Below are 25,213 nucleotides of genomic sequence, written 5' to 3' on the forward strand. Positions count from 1 at the left end.
TTTAAGATTAATAACTGACTAATAAACAATACATATTAAGGAGATTGTTTCTATGCTAAGAATGAAGTTTGTTCTGGTTCCTCAGAACGAATAGTGAAGTCGGCAAGTTTGTGATTCAAATGAATTTGATCTGAATGTTTGTTCAGTGTAGCAGGGGGATTACAACGTTGCCTACAGATACTTAATTGCTGTATACAGATAATTAATTGCTAATACATCTGCTTGAAGGACAATTATAGTGGTACTCGGTGGCAGCTCTATTGAGAGGGAAATGAAATACAACACATAAGGTAAAGTGTGTGTACATCTTTGAAAAATGTAGTCCGCTCAGATGCAGACTGCTATCCTCTACTTGTGCTTATTCCAGGTGCAAAGTTGTTGGTCAGGTCATTATGTAAGCAGTGGCTTTTTTCATGCAAATTTATAATTGCTACATAATTACCTGTAATTGCAGAGTTCTCTTCTGGTTTCCCCTTAAAACAAAATTTGCACTATAAAAAGCGTCCGGTTTTTAGATTTTGTCACAATTATACATACATCACTTTTAATCTCTCCCTTAAATTCTGAAAAAAATCAGGTTTATTCAAAAGCACAGCTGAGACCTGGCTATTTATTATGATGATCACTAACAGACCAATTGGATTCTGTTAACAGTATGCATCTCTGCCTGTTCTAATTGTTTCCATCTGAATTGCAGATGGCCTTTCTTTATCAATAGTATTTAGTATTAGGACACGTATAATGGACACGTACCAGTAAATGTGATTTCTACCTAACTTGTACTACAATACCATAGATTCAAAAGTAAACTTTTTTTTTCAAGAAATTATCCGAATTGGTCTGAAGTACTTCAAAATTCTAGAAATACTATATACAGTACAAAATTAGGGGAAATTTCTTCTTTACATTTCTGGCTTTTGGCAGACGCCCTTGTCTAAATTTCATTTTTTATACCAAGCTCCGGGGTCCAGCAGTGGCAGATTGGTGGACCTGGGATTTGAACTGACAACCTTCCAACATCTTAACCGCTAAGCTACCGCATCCCAATATTTCTTAAAGTTTTACACAGGAAAGATGTATTGCCTTTATTTGTCACATACACATTACTGGATAGTGAAATTCTTTCTTCACATAGCCCATCCTTGGAGAGTTGTGGTCAGAGCACAGGGACTCCAACAGTGAGGGTTGCTCAAGGTCCCAATGGTGGCAGCTTGTTGGTGTTGGGGCTTGAACACCGATCGTCTCAACAATCCAGAGTTTTAACCACTCAAGCTATCACCACCTTCAAATGCCCTTTTACAGTATTTGGCAGATGCCCTTATCCAGAGCAACTTACCATTTATCTCATTTTATACAACTGAGCAATTGAGGGCCCTATGCTAGCAAATGATGTATTAATAGCTACATGCATGACACTCCCTTAGCTTTGCCAAAACTCCTATTTGTCACTCAACATTAAGAGCCTCTAATCCATGCTTGATACTGGTGACAAGTAATCATATAATAAAGTTAAAGCTAGCTCCCAGGCTAGGTGATTATTGGTATGTGTTTAGTGCAGCATATCTCAGGAAAAAGGTCAAATTGAGGCGAAGTCATCTGCCAGCTTGGTAAGAAGTGACAAGATTACCATAATAGACTTCAGCTGGATTTCTTCTCCATGCATATTCTTACTCATTGTCCCAATCTTCATCCTTAATAGAAGCTGGCAGAATGTAAATGAGGTTTTAAGAGGAACTGGCCAAGTCTGTTTTTTTTTTTTTCATTTACTTTGTGGATGAATGAGTAAGGCTTCTGTCATGTGTATTGAAATTTGTGAGGGTTCAATATGTCATGTCAGGTTAGGATCATAAATTTAGAAGATTTTTTTGTCTTTGGCAAAGAGTTCATGTTTCTCTGCAGGCCTCTTAACCCATGGTGTAATATTGTGGAATGGCATCAAAATTAGTATTAGTTGACCAGATATCATAATAAGTGACAATATATTAGTTGAAATTGAAGAGCCTAATTAAAATGGTGCCTACACAGAATATGTTTAATTGAAAAAGAGATGCTAGTTCTCCTCCAAATCTCCAGTGTACATGGAAATTTATTCAGTGACGCCTATAAAGCATACAACCCCTCACCACTGACATACGATTACTTGCAGTGAGGGAACACTTCAACATGGCCACAGCAGCAGTGTGTCAGTAATAAGAAGAGCCGTATAATGTATGCAGACTGTTAGTGATGTTAAATGAAGCTTGAAGCCTGGATGACAGCAGCATATCTCCACAGACTCTGAACTCAGGGAAAAGTAGAGGACAAGGGCAAAAGCAGCACCTGACACAAAATTCACAGAGGCACTACACTAAATATATGAAGATGAAAATTTTTAGTGCCTTTGTCTAACAATAGCTATCATATGCTTTGGGCGTGAACATAAGCAATTTCATGACAAAGGGCATCTACTGTGAGATTTATCTGTACTTTATACAGTGCTGAAATAATAGGTTGTCAATACTGTGCCTTTAGAGGAAGTAAACCTCTGAGGAGACAATTCATGATGGCAAGGACATGGCTGATTATGAATCCATTTTTATGGTTGTACACATGACCACATTGTTAAATAAGCAACTCTAGAAAATTACAACATAAGAAATATTAAATACATTCTGTGCCTTTGAAAAAATATTTATTAGTCTTCCACCAGCGTTCCTTTTCACATGTCATCAGCAGGCATGTCATCAGCATATCTGATTTATGTTCATTATGCAGCATAAGCACCAACTGATACATCCAAAAAAGATGCTGAGAATTCAAGTCTTTTTTAAATGTCCTTATTTCTCTTTGTGCCATCAGGTGTATGTGTGTTCAGTGTATAATACTGTGTTTTTCTGTTTGTCTAATTGTGCATTTATCACTTGTAACTCACATCACAAAAATCCTTCCAAGTAGGATCTTGGTGTCCAGTCGGTTTTCTTTGGTCTGTAAAATTTTATGTCACTGGAGAGAAAAATCCACAATCTTGCTCAGTCCAGCAGTATGTGTCTATAAATTTCTCAGAACAATCCATTATCCGTTCTGTTGCCGGATCAATCCGATCGTGAACACAAGAACCAGGAGCAGGCCTTTACTCCCCTTATTGATGGATGGTAAAACAGACTAGAAAATATTCATGTTAGCTGTAGCCAGAGAGGATGGATTGGAGCGTCTACATCCAAAACCTCCTCACAGAAGCCTCAACTACAGCTGATGTCAGGATACCTAGGGAATGACCAGCATTTTGTGATTAAATATATCTGTATTAATATTGAGAGACAAATTGCAGTAAAAAAAAATAATAAAAAGTAGCTTACTGTGGTAGTTTTCACTTTGCCTCCAGGCTGTGCACATCTCCAACCTGATCTGTTTATTAACAAGTCACAGCCTTCGTCATCCAAGCAAGGCATCATCTCACACCACTGTCTGCTCCTCACGATATGAGCTGAAAACAGAAAAACAGTAGGCATCACCAAGAATTACTCATTCAGACATGTAACAAAGGTACAGAAAAGCTGGTGGCTCTGTTACACCTGGCATGATTTGTCCGCTCAGTGTTAAGGGTCAGTACAATGTTATTCTGACCGATTGCATTTATAAACATGTTAATCCTTATCAGAATAGACTCGACCAGGATGATAACGTCCTCACCAGCCATGAGGGCTCACTGAATGATGAGTACAATGATGAAAATAATGCAAATCACATGTTATGGTCTTCACATGTACTCCATTTTGGTCTAGAGAAAAGCTTTTGGACAGATGGACAAACTTTTGGTTCATACATCCAGTACAGTTGTAGAGACCTGGCACACTGAAGCTGTTCTGACGGCTTATAATTGATCAAAAACTTGGTGTTGATTCAAAGATCTTTCAATTTTATACAAAAAAATAATAATTTCTATCATTGATAATATTGGATAACATTTGAGCATTTCATATAACAGAGATATAAGCCTAAATAAAAAATAAACAGTAGCCCACACTTCATCTTATAAGTCCTTCTCAAAATATGAAGCCCATTTGTTCAACAAAGAAGCAATTTTTTCTGAGGTAAGACTGTTTTTTGTATGTAATCAGCCCCAAATGTCTATTTATAATATCTGGGGCATCCATGTATGTTCATTTGCATACCATGACATATTGTCCCTTAGAGAGGGAAGGATGGGGAGAGAGAGAGAGAGAGAGAGAGAGAGAGAGAGAGAGAGAGAGAAATGAATAAAATAAATCTGCTGAGAATTAAAACTGATACTAACTAACAATTCAGATACAGATAAAGGTAATAAATTGACTCAGATAATAACTTCTACACAGAGTTCAAAGAAAACATAACAAAAAGTAGGTAGTGCAGTCAGTATTCTAAAGGTTTATTTTTTTAATTGATGATGATCTGGATCATTATTCATCCATAAATGTAATTTATGTAAACTATTTTAATCTGATTAAACAATACTGGCACATCTGTTCTTCCTCTTCTTCTTCTTCATACAGTTTTCAGTAAGTTTCAGAGGCTTAATGAACACTGCCACGAAAACTAGTTGCCCCCTCGGGATTTCCTTCATTTTTGCATATCTGTTACACTATAAATAAACACAGTTTTTAAATGGCCATTTCATTTATTAAAAGGAAATGGTTTTGCAGCACCCACTGGTTATGCTATAACTTATCACCCACATGAAAATGCAATCGCTCCCCCTCTAAACGTAATAACTGGTTGTGCCAGATTTAGCAGTGACAAAGTGACTTATGATAACTGGAGACACGTGTTTCACGTTGCTGTGGAGGAGCAGCGGCCCAATCTTCTTTACAGAATCACTTTAATTCTGCCACACTGGGAAGCTTTCATGCACGAACTGCCTCTTTAAGGTCCTGACACAATGGGGTTTAAGCCACTCCAAAACCTTAACTTTGTTCGGTTTGCCACATCCGGAGGTGGAAACACTGGAATTTATGTGTTCATTTAAAATGATCACCCTACAAACAGATTTTATTTGTTTTTATCAAATAGAAAACAATTTTATGTGATCAGACGGATCAGAGGGCTTGTCTAGTTGCCTATACCTGCATATGTAATTACAGACTAACTTAGCATGTGATGAAAATAGCATAAAGTAAAAAGCATGCCTTTATAAGTATATACATCCATTTATCTCCTATACCTGCTTTATTCCCAGTTAGGGGAACGGGGATCTGCTGGAGCCTATCCCAGCACACATTGGGTGAAAGGCAGGGGTACACCCTGGACAGGTCACCAGTCCATCACAGGGCCACACATATACAAAGACATCCACACACACTATGGGCAATTTAGAATTACCAATCAACCTAATGTACATGTTTTTGGACTGTGGGAGGAATCCAGAGTAAACCCACACAGGCACAACATGCAAACTCCACACAGAAAGGCCCCACAGAAAGCCCCCTGCCCGTTCAGACCCAGGATTCAAACCCAGGACCTTCTTGCTGTGAGGTAACAGTGCTAACCTCTAAGCCACCATGTTACCCTCCTTATAAGTATATATTATGTAATATTATGTGATAATTTAACATTTACATTATCCACTGGGACTTTCTCTGACTTTACTGTATTTTTTTGTAGACTCATATATTAGAAATATATTCTAATTCTATTACATACAAGTCAGGATGTAAGAATACATTTAAGCTAAAAGCTAAAAATGTTAGAGAGGAATTAGTACAATTTAAATGTAATATAAAACGTAAAATCATCTTTAAAAGGTAAATCAAAAAATCCCACAATCACGCCCACTGTCATTTTCATACAATCAGCAAACCCCGAGATCCAGCAGGCAGCTAACACGAAGCTTTTATCTTTTCTGCTCTGTGAACTTCTATCCTGTTATTACAGTCCATTAGTTGGGTGTTGAAGTAAGAATGATTACTTTTTGTGCAATCCAACAGATAATGTCAATAATTGTATATGCAATAATTTTCAGGACCAGATTGTATGCAATAAGTATGCAAATACCACACTGTCTGACACTGCTCCAGTACTGTCTAATGGAGTGACAACAATCAACAAACACAAACAAACAAGTGCCAAAGAGCATCCTATTACCTCTCAGTGTGCAAAGGACTGAGTGCTACTCGCAGACTGCTGCACTAATGAGCCATCAGCAGATTCTCGGAGGTGTTGTGTGGAAACTGCCACTCCTCGCGTAAACAACCAAACTATAGCAGGATGCAATACTTCTATTTCATTTAAGTCCAATCACAAAAACACACTCTCCTTGAGCATGGAAATATCAGATAGAGAAGACCCAAAAATGGAGATACTAGACCTACATCAGTGAGCATATATATCTAGTACTCTATGCACCGTATACTCCGGTTCGCACAGGACTCTTCAATACACTCAGATTTGCACAAGACTCGTTGAAAACACTCAGTTTTTCCACATACCTGGATTTTGCACATTACCTTTAGTACCTTTAAATTTTTAGTATTTATTACCTTATTACCTATGCTTATATGTGGACCTATGTGGATACTGCTGTAAGTTGTAAATTTCCCATTGGATGAATAAAGCATCTATCTATCTATCTATCTATCTATCTATCTATCTATCTATCTATCTATCTATCTATCTATCTTTCTGAATGTCTGTCTATCTATCTGTCTGTCTGTCTGTCTGTCTATCTATCTGAATGTCTGTCTGTCTGTCTATCTATCTGAATGTCTGTCTATCTGTCTATCTATCTATCTATCTATCTATCTATCTATCTATCTGTCTGTCTGTCTGTCTGTCTGTAGGTCTATCTATCTATCTATCTATCTATCTATCTATCTATCTATCTGTCTGTCTGTCTGTCTGTCTGCCTGTCTGCCTGTCTGTCTGTCTGTCTGCCTGTCTGCCTGTCTGCCTGTCTGTCTGTCTACCTTTCTGAATGTCTGTCTGTCTGTCTGTAGATCTATCTATCTATCTATCTATCTATCTATCTATCTATCTATCTATCTGTCTGTCTGCCTGTCTGTCTGTCTGTCTGTCTGTCTGTCTATCTACCTTTCTGAATGTCTGTCTGTCTGTAGATCAATCAATCTATCTATCTATCTATCTATCTATCTATCTATCTATCTATCTATCTATCTATCTATCTATCTATCTATCTATCTATCTATCTATCTATCTATCTATCTATCTATCTATCTGTCTGTCTGTCTATCTACTTTTCTGTCTGTCTGTCTGTCTGTCTGTCTGTCTGTCTGTCTGTCTACTTTTCTGTCTGTCTGTAGATCTATCTATCTATCTATCTATCTATCTATCTATCTATCTATCTATCTATCTATCTATCTATCTATCTATCTATCTATCTATCTGTCTGTCTGTCTGTCTGTAGATCAATCTATCTATCTGTCTGTCTGTCTGTCTGTAGATCAATCTATCTATCTATCTGTCTGTCTGTCTGTCTGTCTGTCTATCTATCTACTTTTCTGTCTGTCTGTAGATCTATCTATCTATCTATCTATCTATCTGTCTGTCTGTCTGTCTGTCTGTCTGTCTGTAGATCTATCTATCTATCTATCTATCTATCTATCTATCTATCTATCTATCTATCTATCTATCTATCTTTCTGTCTGTAGGTCTATCTATCTATCTATCTATCTATCTATCTATCTATCTATCTATCTATCTATCTATCTATCTATCTATCTATCTATCTTTCTGAATGTCTGTCTATCTATCTATCTGAATGTCTGTCTATCTATCTATCTGTCTGTCTGTCTGTCTGTCTGTCTACCTTTCTGTCTGTCTGTCTGTCTGTCTACCTTTCTGTCTGTCTGTCTGTCTATCTACCTTTCTGTCTATCTATCTATCTATCTATCTATCTATCTATCTATCTATCTATCTATCTATCTATCTATCTATCTGTCTGTCTGTGTCTGTCTGTCTGTCTGTCTGTCTATCTACTTTTCTGTCTGTCTGTAGATCAATCTATCTATCTATCTGTCTGTCTGTCTGTCTGTCTGTCTGTCTGTCTGTCTACTTTTCTGTCTGTCTGTAGATCTATCTATCTATCTATCTATCTATCTATCTATCTATCTATCTATCTATCTATCTATCTATCTGTCTGTCTGTCTGTCTGTCTGTCTGTAGATCAATCTATCTATCTATCTGTCTGTCTGTCTGTCTGTAGATCAATCTATCTATCTGTCTGTCTGTCTGTCTGTCTGTCTATCTATCTACTTTTCTGTCTGTCTGTAGATCTATCTATCTATCTGAATGTCTGTCTATCTATCTATCTGTCTGTCTGTCTGTCTGTCTGTCTGTCTGTAGATCTATCTATCTATCTATCTATCTATCTATCTATCTATCTTTCTGTCTGTAGGTCTATCTATCTATCTATCTATCTATCTATCTATCTATCTATCTATCTATCTATCTATCTATCTATCTATCTATCTTTCTGAATGTCTGTCTATCTATCTATCTGAATGTCTGTCTATCTGTCTGTCTGTCTGTCTGTCTGTCTGTCTGTCTACCTTTCTGTCTGTCTGTCTGTCTATCTACCTTTCTGTCTATCTATCTATCTATCTATCTATCTATCTGTCTGTCTGTCTGTCTGTCTGTCTATCTACTTTTCTGTCTGTCTGTAGATCAATCTATCTATCTATCTATCTATCTATCTATCTATCTATCTATCTATCTATCTATCTGTCTGTCTGTCTGTCTGTCTGTCTGTAGATCAATCTATCTATCTGTCTGTCTGTCTGTCTGTCTGTCTGTCTGTCTGTCTGTCTATCTACTTTTCTGTCTGTCTGTAGATCTATCTATCTATCTATCTGTCTGTCTGTCTGTCTGTCTGTCTGTCTGTCTGTCTGTCGATCAATCTATCTATCTATCTGTCTGTCTGTAGATCAATCAATCTATCTGTCTGTCTGTCTGTCTATCTACTTTTCTGTCTGTCTGTAGATCAATCTATCTATCTATCTATCTATCTATCTATCTATCTATCTATCTATCTATCTATCTATCTGTAGATCAATCTATCTATCTATCTATCTATCTATCTATCTATCTATCTATCTATCTATCTATCTATCTATCTTTCTGTCTGTAGGTCTATCTATCTATCTATCTATCTATCTATCTATCTATCTATCTATCTATCTATCTATCTATCTATCTGAATGTCTGTCTGTCTGTCTATCTATCTATCTATCTATCTATCTATCTATCTATCTATCTATCTATCTATCTATCTGAATGTCTGTCTGTCTGTCTATCTATCTTTCTGTCTGTAGATCTATCTATCTATCTATCTATCTATCTATCTATCTATCTATCTATCTATCTGTCTGTCTGTCTGTCTGTCTGTCTGTCTGTCTGTAGATCTATCTATCTATCTATTCTAATCTATCTATTCATCCAGTAGAGTTAATGCTACTATTGTACAATTTCTTAAATAATTATTGGTATCTTCGATAAACACGTCAGTTTACAGTTTTTCTCAGTTGCTTTGGAGTATTTCTCAGATCAGAAATGAAATTCTCAAAACTACCTGTTCAGCCACCACATCATTTAGTCGCTTGTGCGCATCATATGAACATTTCTCGTTGCTTTGATCAAATTACAAATGCTTTTGTACATTCATATAATTGATTGTGTACAATTGTCTGCTGTTTCCTACATTATCACTTGTTTGTCATGTTGATCAAAATATATTATACTAGTTTCATCTAAATAATCTTAACCCCCTAAACATTTCAGCATCAGTTCATTGCACAAGTCACTGAATGCAAAATAGTTAAACCAGTTGTCAAAATCTCAACCAAAAAAAAGAAATAAAAAAACCCTGTTTTTTTGTAAATGTGTCTTGAATTGACGAATTGTGCAGATGAAATTTGAATGTCACTAATGAAGAGGCGTGAAGAACCAATGATCAACTAGTTCTCTAAAACAGGTCAATCTCTCGAGGTGAATCTCGTGAACCTATAATCGGCATGCCTATATAAAGGGCAAAACACAGATTTACAATTGTTGAAAATGGATGAACAACCAGGAAATGAACGTGGTCAAGAGCCAAGAATAAGAATAAGGATACATGCTGGAATGGTAAGGAGGCAAAATAGAGGAAGAGGAAGAAGAGGCCAGAGACATAGACACATGACATTAGAGCCACTATTGTGGACCATGTTGTCAATCATGGCCTCACAATGGCTGAGGCGGGTCAGAGGGTACAGCCAAATATTGGGAGATCAACCGTTTCTTCAATTATTCAAACATTTCGTCGAGAGAACAGGTCTGTAATCCACCAGTGTGGAACGTGCTGTTATAGTGTATATACATTCTGTAACACAAAAACATGTGTAAGTACACTATATTGCCAAAAGTATTCGCTCACCCATCCAAATAATCAGAATCAGGTGTTCCAATCACTTCCATGGCCACAGGTGTATAAAATCAAGCACCTAGGCATGCAGACTGTTTTTACAAACATTTGTGAAAGAATGGGTCGCTCTCAGGAGCTCAGTGAATTCCAGCGTGGAACTGTGATAGGATGCCACCTGTGCAACAAATCCAGTCGTGAAATTTCCTCGCTCCTAAATATTCCACAGTCAACTGTCAGCTGTATTATAAGAACGTGGAAGTGTTTGGGAACGACAGCAACTCAGCCACGAAGTGGTAGGCCACGTAAACTGACGGAGCGGGGTCAGAGGATGCTGAGGCGCATAGTGCGAAGAGGTCGCCAACTTTCTGCAGAGTCAATCGCTACAGACCTCCAAACTTCATGTGGCCTTCAGATTAGCTCAAGAACAGTGCGCAGAGAGCTTCATGGAATGGGTTTCCATGGCCGAGCAGCTGCATCCAAGCCATACATCACCAAGTGCAATGCAAAGCGTCGGATGCAGTGGTGTAAAGCACGCCGCCACTGGACTCTAGAGCAGTGGAGACACGTTCTCTGGAGTGACGAATCGCGCTTCTCCATCTGGCAATCTGATGGACGAGTCTGGGTTTGGCGGTTGCCAGGAGAACGGTACTTGTCTGACTGCATTGTGCCAAGTGTAAAGTTTGGTGGAGGGGGAATTATGGTGTGGGGTTGTTTTTCAGGAGCTGGGCTTGGCCCCTTAGTTCCAGTGAAAGGAACTCTGAATGCTTCAGCATACAAAGACATTTTGGACAATTCCATGCTCCCAACTTTGTGGGAACAGTTTGGAGCTGGCCCCTTCCTGTTCCAACATGACTGTGCACCAGTGCACAAAGCAAGGTCCATAAAGACATGGATGACAGAGTCTGGTGTGGATGAACTTGACTGGCCTGCACAGAGTCCTGACCTCAACCCGATAGAACACCTTTGGGATGAATTAGAGTGGAGACTGAGAGCCAGGCCTTCTCGTCCAACATCAGTGTGTGACCTCACAAATGCGCTTCTGGAAGAATGGTCAAAAATTCCCATAAACACACTCCTAAACCTTGTGGACAGCCTTCCAAGAAGAGTTGAAGCTGTTATAGCTGCAAAGGGTGGACCGACGTCATATTGAACCCTATGGATTAGGAATGGGATGTCACTTAAGTTCATATGCGAGTCAAGGCAGGTGAGCGAATACTTTTGGCAATATAGTGTATATCTGAATTGTATTAGTGTATTTTTTCCACACAGGACTGAAAGATTACCTCGTAGGGGTGGCAGAGGACCCCTTTTCACACCTCAGCAGGAGGAGGCTATTTGCACCATGGTCAGAGCAAACAATTAGGCTAAGGGAAATACAGAGGGCCAATGTAGAAGACAACAGTCTGTTAGCATCTCAACTATTGACAGGGTATTGAAAAGACACCACATGACCATGAAACAGCTGTACCGCGTACCATTTGAAAGGAATGGGGACATTTGAAAGGAAAGGAGTGAAGGAGCTACGGTACCAGTATGTACAGGTAAAACTTCTACTGTGCATACAGTAACTGATTTACATAAACTTCTTATATTGACTATATATATTACAGTATGTGTGACCTATATACATTTGCTATAGCTTTAGGAAAATAACACGCAATATGTGTGTACATTTGATATAACTGTATCTTGTGAAATGAAATGAAAATGCATAACTAATTGGGTATCTTCTGGGTTGTAGCGTATAATGGAATTGGAGTCAAGTGAACCACCTTACACCTTCATATACGTGGATGAGGCAGGCTTCAGTCTGAACAGAAGCAGAAGACGTGGTCGAAATGTCATCAGCCACAGGGTTAGCTACTGTTGACTTGCCAAGCCAGCAGGGAGGAAATATCACTATGTGTGCTGCTATTTCAGAGCAGGGTGTGCTAACTCATATTCCCCTTAGAGGCCCATACAACACACAGCATCTCCTCACCTTCCTAGAGACACTCTATAGGGCTCTCATCCCTGATGAGATGATTTCCATCCATTTCTAGATGATTTGCCAAAATATGTGATACTTTGGGATAATGTGAGTTTTCATCAATCAAACATCATCAGGCAATGGTTTTTGACCCATAACAGAATGTTGATGCAATTCCTCCCACCCTATTCCCCATTCCTTAACCCAATTGAGGAGTTTTATTCAGCATGGAGATGGAAGGTCTATAATTGCCAGCCACATACTCAGACTAACCCTTCCGGCTGCCATGGATGCAACATGTGAGGATATCACAGTGGAAGCCTGCAGAGGCTGGATTAGACATTCCAGAAGATTTTTTCCACGCTGTATTGCAAGGGATGATATCTGTTGTGATGTGGATGAGAATCTGTGGCCTGACAGACTGGGACGTCAGGGGGTATAGAGAGACAACGGCATGCACAGTTTTGCCTAAGAGGTGTTTCCTATGTTTACCTTTTGTAATTTTATATTTTTCCCCATTGTGCTTTTGTGTCCTTTTCTTTTCTATCACGACATTATATGATGTTATATTGTAAATCTTTTTTTTTTTCAGTCCACTAGTAAAGTACAATAAAAGTGTGAATCCTGTTCGGTCGCTTACAATCAATATCCCACATACAGTAATGTGTTAATTTGTGCAGTTGAAATTCATAGATCCCATACAGAAGAAATTCAGCCTTTTGCATTGTCAGTCACTGTAGTCCAAACCATAGTTTATATCAGGAAATCCTGAAACCATGCACTGTCATTCTGACAATATGACTAAACATTTTGACTATACCGTATATAAACAATGACAAAAGGACTTGTCATTCTGATGGCGATGACATTTTCATTGACACAAAAACTTACTTTTGAGAGAATACCTAAGGATTTTGAGTAAAGTACATGCTTTTGCAAGAAATCCAGTGTGTTGTGCTGTTTGTACAAATTGTTTTGAGAATGCACTTACTGGTTTGCAAATATTAAGGATGAGTCGAGAAATGCTCCAAAGCAACTGAGAAAAACTGTAAAAAAAAAAAAAAAAAACACTGAGGAAAATGGTGGCCTTTCATATTCAGCAATGAGCAACCGCTCAAGTAAAACAACACAGACACAGAAAGGAGTCTGTTTTTCTTTGCTACTCCCCATGAGGCAAATGTCTTTTAATCAAGTATCTAATTAACTGAAGGAGTTTATACACTGTTCTCCATCATCACAGCATATCTACTCATAAAAAAATTTTTTTTAAAAATCAACATAATATATACTGTTCCATAATGCTTTCATTTATTCAGAAAGCGTGTCAATATGGATCTCCAGTGACTTGGATTTTAGACTGCTACTAAATTATTTTTACTGGCTATGGGAAGAGAGAAGGCAATGAGCCGCTCATTTCAGTGAAGCCATTAAAACTTTAATCGCACTTGGAGCAGAATTCCACAGGAAGGTCATGCGAAACTAAAATACATACAATGCAACCATAAACCTTGGAGAAAGTCTCTGAGGCATGATACCATCAAGTGATAGTTACTGTTAAAGTCAACTATGCCAAACCAGTACAGTAGCTCTGTAGTATTATTTCATGCAGTCTTTGCTTTGACAAATAACTGTTGGCAGTAGCTAGCTATAATATACACTTATTATATACACTAGATGGCGAAACGCTTCCCCAAAACTGCACACAATGTTGGAAACACACTGTATAGGTTGTATTTGTGTGCTGTATGAGCACTATGCCCTTAGCACTAATGAGTACGAAAACCTGAACACACACACTGCATTTATATTGTATATTATTCCAAGAGAGATATAATCAACAGAAAATGCTTCAAAAGAAATGCTTGATAGATTTGCTTAGTAGAATCTGAGCACTATTCCAGTTAAATGACTGTACATTATTACTCAGAGATCTCAGCAGATATGAAAGTGAACCAACCATTCTCTTCAGAGTAACGTAACCTGTGGCTGAATTCCAGCAAAATGTAAAAAAAAAAAAAACCCCACAAAACTCTGTTGCACATGTCTAGCAGGATCAGAGTGACCTGTATTTTGCCGTCTTTTTAATTAACCTGCAACACTTTTGCCACGATGTGGCCTCAAACCACAAAAATATCACCAAGTAAGTGTACCACACAGAACTGGAGAACTTTGAGAATTGTTCAATTTTATAATTAATAGAGAGATATGCTGCTGATGTTTTGATGAGGTGGGGTGAGAAACTAATGTCCTTCTGAGTTTAGTGAAGCTTGGTATCACGTTTTATTTTTCTCTCTCTGTATTTCAGCTTTAATAAAAAAGAAAGAAAGAACAGACTGTGGTTCTTAAACCAACCAATTATATCTGTCCTTATTTTCAGTTACTGGGTGTGCAGTGATAGAGTTAATGAGGCAATATATAGTACTCTGTAAAGTCTGTAAATGTAAGACATTTCTTGCAACACGGCGAAGTTTAATAAGATAATTTGCACAGTGTATTACATTCAGTAAACACTGAGAGAAGTGGGGCATATTAATAATCCGATACTGTATGTGCAGCAGGCCTTAACACCTGCGAATACTTTATCTTAGCAGAGAAGGATTCGTCATACAGCATGCATTCTCACTGTAAATTAAACCAATTTGTTTAGCGTAACTATGTACTCTTTCTGCTGAAAAAGCTATAAAAGCTGAGGCATCATGCAACTGTGAAACTGAGACGTCATAAGGAACGTTTTTGTAAATAGATTCAGGAAAATATTCTGCATTCATGGACAGAGCTTTGAGAATATTGAAGGTTGCCATATGAATTTACTGGTCAGTAAACATGATATTCTGATACTTTGAGGACAATTTGGGAGGTCTAATCTAAGATATTATTGGAAGAGTGAATATAAAATTTCAGTATGTATATATAAATTCTATATAAATGTAGTAGATCAATCACTCAGTAAATATCTATATATCTATATAAATAAATAAATGTATCTTCAAACTACTTATGAACTGTGCAATATCTACCTCCTACAGTATATGACTAATGATGTCCGTTATATCTATTCTTTATTTTGATCTATGCCTGTATATTTTATTGTCATCTTCAATAAAAGAGCGAAATAAAAAAAAAAAAAGTTTCTTTTCATGCTAGCCATGCCCTTGAGCTAAATAAAATCAACACTATATTTCAAAGTAGCTTAAGTGCCTGAAAAGTGAAGTGTATTATAAATGTTAGAGTATTTCACAGTGTTCTACTGAACCAAAGATAATAAAAGTTGGCCTTTGGCAGAATTGTATTTGTTGACCAACAGTCTAATCATCATCACTTTAACTATGGTTTGGTGGATACTAAGGGCCTTTGGCATTGCTTCCTTACTTCCTTCATGTGTGACTGGAAAATAGCTCACTTTCCAACAGCAAGGCTTGTTTACATGGTGCCAAGCAATCGCTTGACTGAACATGTCAGAAAGGCCTGGCACAATGGCAGACAGTGGTATCTTCTATTCCTTTGACTTCAAAGTCATTCTGATTACCTGACTTTTCACAAGGATGGGAAAGAGTCGAAGGACACAGATAAACAGTATACTTTGGTCAGTCACTCTGAAGAGCCATCATTTAATCCAGTGTGGAGATCACAAGGCCAGCAATCGGGTTGCAAGCTACTGTGGTTGTCTAACAATAGAGTCTATTCATTCCCTTTCACCCTGCACAGAAATCAATAGCATCAACCTGTCATGTTGTGAGACAGAGAAAAAGGCAGATGAATGAAATTACAACCTATGAAGAATGTGTGGTTAATATGAGATTATCTCCATGAAATGTGATCTGTGAGAGAATAATAAGGCAGCTCTTCAAAACATGAAAAGCGGTTTAAAAACATAGAAATTTGTGCTGCATTTAATTCCTCTAAATTTCATATCTAAAAGGCATACCACAAGCCCTTCAGACCACAGTCTAAATCCCATCCCCTCAAGATCCTGCTTTCCCAAGCATCCAGCACCTTGACTGATGTCTTGCACAGGTGGCCCCAATTCAAAAAGAGACAGTGATGAAACTCATAGCAATAGTCATAATCCTATGAGTAATGCTTCATACAGCCTTTTGGTGAGCAGACAGCATAATCTCTAGGATCAGACGCTACTCTGGTGTGCTCCACTGGGTCCGCATACAGTGGCACCAATGCTTGGATGAATGCCGCCTGGCTCTTACCGTCTACGCATGCCGGGCTGGCTCTGGTTGTGCCGGCAATCTGGCCTTTCCTGCAGGCACACCTGGCTGTCTGCCGTGCGATGGTCCTCCTTGGCTGACTGCTGTCTCGGTCTAGTGTGACGATTTCACATGTGCCTGCTGCCAGCTGACCTGAAATAAAAATACAAAAGGCATGGAAAAATTATATCCTAATTTTTTTTTTAGAATTAAGTTCAATTAAAACTTGTGTCCCATTGTATTTAGAATAAATGGTCCTGTTAGGAATTGCTGGTTAGGTCCTGTTTGCTAGATTTGATGACAATAGATATGATGATCTGACAAAGATGATTTTGTTTGCTTTTTGTAGTCAATTATTTTAAAATCCATGCCCTTTTAGCTCTTTCAGGGCAGAATGTAGTATAGGTGCAATATTAGGACTTATGGGCTGAATTTATGGTCCTTTCAGCAACATTCCAATTAAGAAGACAGATAAAACAAAGAAGCAACCACTGAATTAAGAATCTAAACCTATAATAGATGTGGTGGGTTAAATCATTTGCTAATCCAATACAATTTCCCAGCTAGATAAATACACAAAAACAAATCACAACAAAGAATCAGCTTGTTCCAAACAAATCAGAGTAGATGTTTCATTAGCCTGACAGATGGCAAGACGGTTCTTTCTGCTGCTTAGAGTTCTGCTGAGTTTGTGCCCACAATTTAATATTATTATATTCCTTAACATGTTCTACAGAAATGCCAAGAAAATGCTCACACCAGCTATAAAGATATAAGACTTTTGAGAAGTGGACAAACATATTGGCAACTTAGCAAGTAGGTGATTGTAAAAACTTGTTAATTCCTAATATACACTCAACCCCACAAGCAAATATCTCTACATCCTCTCCCCTCCCTCGTTCTCTGCCTCTGAGACTCATCAGAATGCAAAAAATCCCTTATTACACCCCATATTTCAAGCTACATTTAAAGCAGAAGTAGCAAAAGAAATATTGCAGGGCTTGTCAAAGATGCCATAAAAAACTGAAGCAGGTCCTCCAGACAACCCTTTTTGCGAGCCGCTCATCATAAAATCTGAAAGTACTTTCACGCCAATCTATTTCTCCCAGCTGAGTTGCTTGAGCGCTTTAGTGATTACTGGAACATTTTCAACAGTGATTTGATTCCTCTTTTTTTCACTTACCACCTCCCCCTCACCATCACCCACACTTTTCATCTCTTCCTCCCAAAAGTTCCCAAAGTTATTGTACTGTTCTCTCAAAAACACTGAGTGTCCTTAAGATTACTAGCATCACGCTACAGTGCTCCAGTGTCTACTGGATTGCACATATCAATAAAAAACCAATGCAGTTCAGTTTCAGTGATCACTTCAATGCGCCTGATAAAAATGGTTCAACTAAACAGACTGTCAGGATGCCGTCACTCTAGAAATTCCCAAACCAGCCTGACTTACTGTCATCTACATCTGCTTACAAATGAAGTAAAAAATTCAACATTTCAAAGCTTGGTATCCATTTCCTAGATTTTGAGACACTGGGAGAGATATAAGATCTGGATTAAACATTTTTTCGCTAGATGAAAACGGGGAGAGAAACTATGAGGCCCTTTTAAATTTTTTATGGCACCAAGACATCCATCTGTCCATTGTCTGTGCCTTTTATCCTACACAGGGTCCAGGTGAGCATGAAGTATATCCTGCTCTCGGACAAGGCTGGAGGCACCCTGGATGGGTATTGAACCCGTCGGCACAATTATACACATGCTCCGGGCAATTTAGAGATGCCAATCAGCCTATACTACATGTCTTTGGACTGGGGGAGGAAACCAGACAACCCAGAGGAAACCCCTAAAATACAGCAAGAATATGCAAACTCCACACACACACACACACACACACAGACTGGAGGCAGGAATCATACTGTGCTACTTTACCTGAGGTTGTGATAATACTGGCAAAGCTAAAAACTAATCACTTTCTTAGCTCTCCTATAAGAAGCAGGAGAACACTTTTTTAGTTCAAGTGTCTATAAATGGATGGAATAATATTTCAGCATTTGCCTGTGTTTCTGTAGATAATTGTTTTGTTTATGCATTTGGATTATTTATAAGTGTATATGGCTTTTTTAGTCGATGAGGCTATTATGTTGATGTTGCTGTGGGGTGCAGCATATAGCTTAATAAAGACACTCAGTCATCAAGATCCCAAGTTGTGTGTGTGTGTGTGAAAATCCCCTACTACTTCAAACATAACATTAGCAAAACAACTGGAACCTATTTTCTCTGAGAGTATCATAGATGGTAAAATTTTGAGCCCCATAATGAAAATCATTCCGTAATCTCAGACAAAAATAGGCCCTAATGACCGAGGCCTAAAGGGTGCTGGAGTCCATGGAGCCATTCATGGAGCTTCATCAACATGCTGCCAGTGAAGCATGGTCCTGTGGTGAATCAATTCAGACTTCAAGCACTCCTCCTTTAATACCTTGTGCATTCATTCGGCTCAAGCCTGGCCTGCGTTGCAGGACAAACACAACAGCCCCCTCGTTTTCTTTCTCTGGGGTCCACTACTCTGTTTACTCTATCCCTTCTTCCCACTAGGCTAGGATAACTTACACAAACAAGCATCAGAATGGTTTGCAAGAAACTTTTCTTTTTCTCTGTCTGTTCACTCGCCTTGGTGTGACACGTGCACAAGAAACTTTTATAGAAAGGCATGCTAAGTAGCCTAATTCAAGATGGATTATACGTAATCTCTGTCTGTGTGAATGGTCTTTGTGACAGTAAAATGTCTGCTGTGTCTGAGTTCTTTTTTTCCTGAATCTCTTGCATACTTCAATGCATACCTCAGCCTGGCGTTTTAGGGATGAAAGAGCTGCCAACCACGCATCTCAGAGCGGGAGAGTGTTCTGCCTCTCCTGATCTGAAATTCAAAAGCCATCCTTTACACTCTGTCAGAAAAGTGATGGAGTGAAAAGTGAATCTACCATCAGGAGACCAGGAATGGACACTGAAGAATGCACCACTAGGTTATCCGCATTCCAGTGCAATTACAATTCATGTAGTCATACTACACAATAGATTAAAGCTGGGTATAAATGCTATTTATAACATCCATATAAAATCCTGGTAAATCAACCCCCAACCATTTAATCAGCTGAAAACAGAAATGTTTGTTCCTAATAAAATAAATACATCCTTGTGTATTAAGTCAACTAAGTCTCTTTTTTAAATAAGTAAATAAGCATCTCAGATTTTCCAATTTCATGTGTTAAAGCCTTAAAATAAACCAAAAAAAATCTGAGCAGTGCAAAAGAGTAACTCTTAATCCCCGATCTTTCCTGCATCTTCTCTCTTTTCTCCGGGGATGGGTGAGACTAGTTGGTGATGGAAATGAAGATGCCAGCTGCTCACTGGTGCATGCAACGTTCATTAGCCAGTCACTGGCACCAGTGCCAAACCAGTTGAGCCAAGCCTCTACGTTTCTGCCAGGTCTTCTGCTCTGTGCAATCAGCCTTACAGCATGGTAAAAACCTGAATGCTAATACATTTATTATTTTTAAAATAACTTTTTTGATTAATCATGCAATATGTCAAGTGTCTGTTTTTAACTCATTTAAAATTATTAGATATGGTAAACTGTCTAACATTTTAGATAATCCTGTTTTCACAATGGGGATACAAATGAATGAAACATGAATTGCAAGTACACATATATACATATACACATATATAAATCTAAAATGTCTTCACCCTGGGAGCTGCAGCGTTTGCAGTCTTCAAGCGGCTCCATCATTCATGACGAATAACGAATCAGATGTTATTACTGCTAGTGGTTATCTCTCTCCATCCCCATCGGAGACAAAGTTCTTGTTTCAAGAATTGTCTAATGCCAATTTGTATCCTACGATATTCCTGTATCACATAATACTCCACAGAGCTGACTCCACCAGCATGGCATCTGAACTTTAAGAAAAATATATCCTTCTTAAAGACATTAGCTCAGGTATGCAGTTGTTCAATAATTCTCGTACTGGCTATTTATAAGTCTGGTGTTAGTTTACTGAGTCAATAGGCTGTCTCATTTTAACAAAAAATGTTAACTACAAATTCATGCACAGGTAGAAGGCCATTTTATCACTGCCAAACACATCATTTGCAATGCTCACTTCCAGCTGTCAGGGTTTCAAATCTGCAAACCACAAATAAACTGGACAGTATATTTGTGGATGTAATACTGTATCTATTTAATCACTAACTACATACCAGAATACACATGTCCCATTTCATGTTTTTAGAGGGTCTTTTTGCTATTTTTAGATATTTTACATTTGGGAATCCCACTATCAAAATCCTGGTATGACACATGGTGTGCCATGGAGAGGATGGATTTCCTCATCATATCGTCTGAAGGACTTTTTCACGGTTCCTTCTTGCTTTCTCGACTAGGGACATAGAATAATTTACAGATATCTGTAAATCCACTGTTTGACATTGTCTATTATTAGAATTGCGATACAAATACATTTAAATTTATATGAATTGCTTAGGATTTCATAGTGACTAATGTTACATTTCTTTATTACCATTAGAACTGGTGACTATATGTAATATAATCTTATAAAAACCACTTGTAGTTCAGCCTAAAACCTGAAACTACTTTTCCTTGCTAGTAAATATTTATATTCTATTCCTACAGTACAGAATGCCTAGAAAACTGTATCTAGGTTTTAGGCATGGTCTTAAAAAACATTGCCACAACAATATGTTTAAGAAGGTACATTATTTTCAGTTAAATGTATCTTTATGTGGTGTATTAAAATGTTGTAGTTGGAGTCACGGGCCACACAAATCTACCAAAAAAGGTTGAAGGCATCCACTTCTCAAAATTCCTGAATTGATATCAGTTTTTGGAAACTAAGAGTCAAGGTTTGACCCTACATTTATGATTTATATTTATCATACCACCCAAAGGTTGGAATACATACACAAAAATCCAGAAGTGAGACCAACAGATGTACTTCATACAGTGTATTTCATCTAGCCCATAAATAAAGGGATATTTATTACTTCAGAGATCATTTAGCCAGTATACAGACTGCAACTGGATGAGTAAATAGGAGCAAAATATATCTGAATATTTTTCATCCCAAATAATTTATTGGGTAAATTAAAACATTTAACTTGCCAACATGACTTTATAAATAAATGAGGGATTTGAACAATATGAGCTACACTCCAAGCTTGGCAAGCAAGCCTGCCAGTTCCACCACCCAGCATCACTCAGTGTGAGAAAAATGAGAGGTACTTAGGCAGATGCCAAATATTACTATGCTGGAATTCACCGTTTGCCTTTTCTGATTTTATGAAACTCAAAGATATGCATTGCCCAATTATATTTAATCACTGGCTTGTTACTGTGGTAACCAAACCTACATGTGGTGTGTTTTTACCATGGCAGCAAGCCAGCACAAGCCTGTATATTCACTTATACCTTGCAGACAAAATCAGTGTCAGCGGTCATTCTATGGTATGAGCAGCATTATCACCAATACTGATTAATTCATCAGTGATTATAATAAAGGGGCGACTCAGGGTCAGCTGTGTCTGTCATTCAGTGTTCATTAATCTGGATGAACTGAATATGTTAGGAGCCACTGGATGCTCCTCATCGAGACCTGTGATAAATATCTAATATTATGCACATAATAACACCCAATATTCCATGCCATGGACATGGAGGACCAATCAGGTCCAGTTGCTTTAATACAACAATTGCACATTTCTGTACCCTGGCATCTGAAGTCTATAATCTTTCAAAATGTATATTAAATTACAGCATACAGTTGTATTCAAGGCCTGCTATTTATTACAAATAACAGTGGGAAACGTTATGGTTATTGCATTATTGAGGGTGTCAGGGGGTCAAGTTAACATAGGAGGCAGGCAAATAAATAGATTTAATTAAACTGTTTACTTTGGGATTATCTTCACTCACCTATAAACACTTTAAAATGAAACACTAAGAGCAACCCTGTTGTTTCTCCATTATTTCTATCGCTCCCAAGTGCAGTGCTCTGAAATGGCCCATGAACAGTATCATATTAATAGAAATTACTTGTATTCGATTCCCTCATTTTAAGTACAATGAAAAATAAAGATAATATCGCAGTTTAATACAAATGTTTACCATTTAAGATAGATGAGAACCACATGTTTATTATTGATCACGGTGACATATTGCAGTCTAAGAGTAGAGTTACACTACAGTATGTAGTTTATATATCAGTTGCGCGTGCCAGTGCAATTTACCTTCTCGCAGAGCGCGCGCTTGAAAGAAGAGAATAAGGAGAAGGGCCGAAGCCGCGGCCGCGAGCGCGCAAACCGCCCGCACGAGCTGCATGTCCGTGCTCTGTCTGCCCACAGGAAACGCGTTACTGCCGAAATCCCATATCGACTCAGTGCGACATCTTCTCAGGGCACGAAGGAAAAGGAAAAAGATATTTTTTTAAAAATCCCTTACATGTAGGAGAAAGAAAATCTATTTAATGCCACCGTCGCAACCTAGGCTCGCGGAGGACCCAAGCTTCATGCAGCGAAACGCTCACAGAAAAAAGTTCAGGCGCTGCAAAGGCAAACTGCAAAGGACAAGTGACTTAAATCGTCCTTAGTAGCCTAGGTATCGGTATCTGTTTCTCTGCCAACTCTCATTACGCATCACGGTTTACAAAACGAACACGGGTTCCACCAAATGACCACGAAAAGCCCGCTCCTTTAGGTGCTTGTGATCTCTTGACCAACTCCGCAAATTGCTCGCCAGCGCATTGGTTGTCTTCACTCTCTCACGCGCTCGGTGCAGATACAAGTCTTCCTCATCCTTTTAAGACAAGAGCATACCTCATATATACACATATATCCAATATTGTATTGCAGAGCTCTATTACTGTACGCTTGAAACGCGCTTGTTCCTGGATACAGTTACACAGCTCTGTGCGTCACGCTGCTCACACGGTTTAGGCAGCAGCTCTGCTTAAATACCCGGCAGGTTTGGACTTATACACTACTCTTTAGGCGACGTCACTACAGGTTTAAAACGTCACTCCAAGGGCGATCCCGACTGCTACAGGAAAAGGAAAGGGTGACTGGTGACCTCAAGATCTAACGTTTTGTCGTCATTTGTCTTTTAATAGCATAAGAGCTGTTCTGTATGACTCAGATGCTTAATAAGACTCCCTGCGTGTGGGGCATATAGAAATTTTGTATTTGTAATTTTGTAATTTCCATAAACTGCTCTGAACTAAATTGAAACAGCAACCCTTAAAATCCCAAATTTTCTAATTTGAAACTGACCCCATAACACTTGTGACAACTAGAAATTTGTGTCAAATAAACAGTCCAGGTCAAATATCATTAGTGTTTGTTTGTTTGTTTGTTTTATTGATTGATTTTATATCTAAGCTTGATACCATTTTTTTTTTTTATAAAGTGTTTATAAGATGATTCTGAATGGGTCTCAAAAAAAAAAAAGAAGCTCAAAATTATTCTTTCTAGATGGCGATGTGAGTTTTGATAATTCCCTATAAAGTCAAAGATCTCCACTTTTTTAATGACGCCCCTTAAAAGAAAGAACAGTTGCTGATGGTTGTTAATACATTTAGAACAAAATTATCCACACATAATAGCAACCACAATCTTTATAGTCAATTCGCAACTATTATTTCACTTTTCTGATGCACCCCATTGACAAGATCTAATGATTTTCAGATTGTTCTTGCTGACACCTTAAATTTTCTAGGATTGTTCTTTGTGGTAAAAATTATTTAGCAGTTTTGTGACTGAAGCACTTGTAGCTGAGCTTTTGGAACACAACACGTGTCTCACGCTGTGCTGAATACATATTAGCCTACTGACTGTCAACTCTGATAATCACTGGCAATGAAAAGGAGCAGAATCCTGAAGAATAACAGTTGAAGGAAGGTGAGCATCTGGACAGACATCACTAGCTACGTAGGCTGTAAAAAGGCTATGAAATATGTTTTACGTATTGAATAATTAAAATAAGCATGTTGGTCATTGTGTGTATTAATGATGTAAAGTAGAATGCTACGAGAAGGAATGTTCTTATGATGTTGACTTACTGTTTAAACTTGAATATTTTTTCAGTGAGACATACACTGACCAGGCATAACCTTATGACCACCTGACTAATACTGGTGTTGGTCCCCCTTTTGCTGTCAAAACAGCCCTGACCCATCATGCACTGTGTATTCTGACACCTTTCTATCAGAACCAGCGTTAACCTCTTCAGCAATTTGAGCAACAGTAGCTCGTCTGTTGGATCGGATCACACGGGCCAGCCTTCTCTCCCCACGTGCATCAATGAGCCTTGGCCGCCCATGACCCTGTCACTGGTTCACTACTGTTCCTTCCTTGGACAACTTTTGATAGATACTGACCACTGCAGACCGGGAACACCCCACAAGAGCTGCAGTTTTGGAGATGCTCTGATCCAGTGGTCTAGCCATCACAATTTGGCCCTTCGTCAAATTCGCTCAAATCCTTACACTTGTCCATTTTTCCTGCTTCTAACACATCAACTTTGAGGACAAAATGTTCACTTGCTGCCTAATATATCCCACCCACTAACAGGTGCCATGATGAGGAGATCATCAGTGTTAT

At 38.3% G+C, this 25,213-nt stretch overlaps 1 protein-coding gene across 1 annotated transcript; it reads right to left on the reverse strand.

The window, feature by feature from the left end:
• Window positions 1–2,205: 2,205 nt before the first annotated feature.
• Window positions 2,206–23,635, reverse strand: tafa5b (TAFA chemokine like family member 5b). The gene is made up of 4 exons (XM_058407384.1): window positions 22,847–23,635; window positions 16,541–16,690; window positions 3,336–3,463; window positions 2,206–3,243 (listed from the first exon to the last, which is right to left on the reverse strand). Exons 1-4 carry the CDS (start codon window positions 22,935–22,937, stop codon window positions 3,235–3,237), a joined length of 378 nt encoding a protein of 125 aa, XP_058263367.1. The 5' UTR covers window positions 22,938–23,635; the 3' UTR covers window positions 2,206–3,234.
• Between the last annotated feature and the right edge of the window lie 1,578 nt (window positions 23,636–25,213).

This window comes from Hemibagrus wyckioides, linkage group LG14 (genome assembly GCF_019097595.1).
Source record: "Hemibagrus wyckioides isolate EC202008001 linkage group LG14, SWU_Hwy_1.0, whole genome shotgun sequence".
Taxonomy (NCBI): Eukaryota; Metazoa; Chordata; class Actinopteri; order Siluriformes; family Bagridae; genus Hemibagrus; species Hemibagrus wyckioides.

Bases quoted from the DNA above. Each gene is read 5' to 3' on its own strand.
- tafa5b (XM_058407384.1), bottom strand. From the start codon at position 22,937: ATGCAGCTCGTGCGGGCGGTTTGCGCGCTCGCGGCCGCGGCTTCGGCC. The intron at 16,691-22,846 runs GTAAATTGCACT...TTTTTATTTCAG, and splicing joins AGCGCGCGCTCTGCGAGAAG to GTCAGCTGGCAGCAGGCACA. The intron at 3,464-16,540 runs GTAAGAGCCAGG...TTCTGTTTTCAG, and splicing joins CAGCCCGGCATGCGTAGACG to CTCATATCGTGAGGAGCAGA.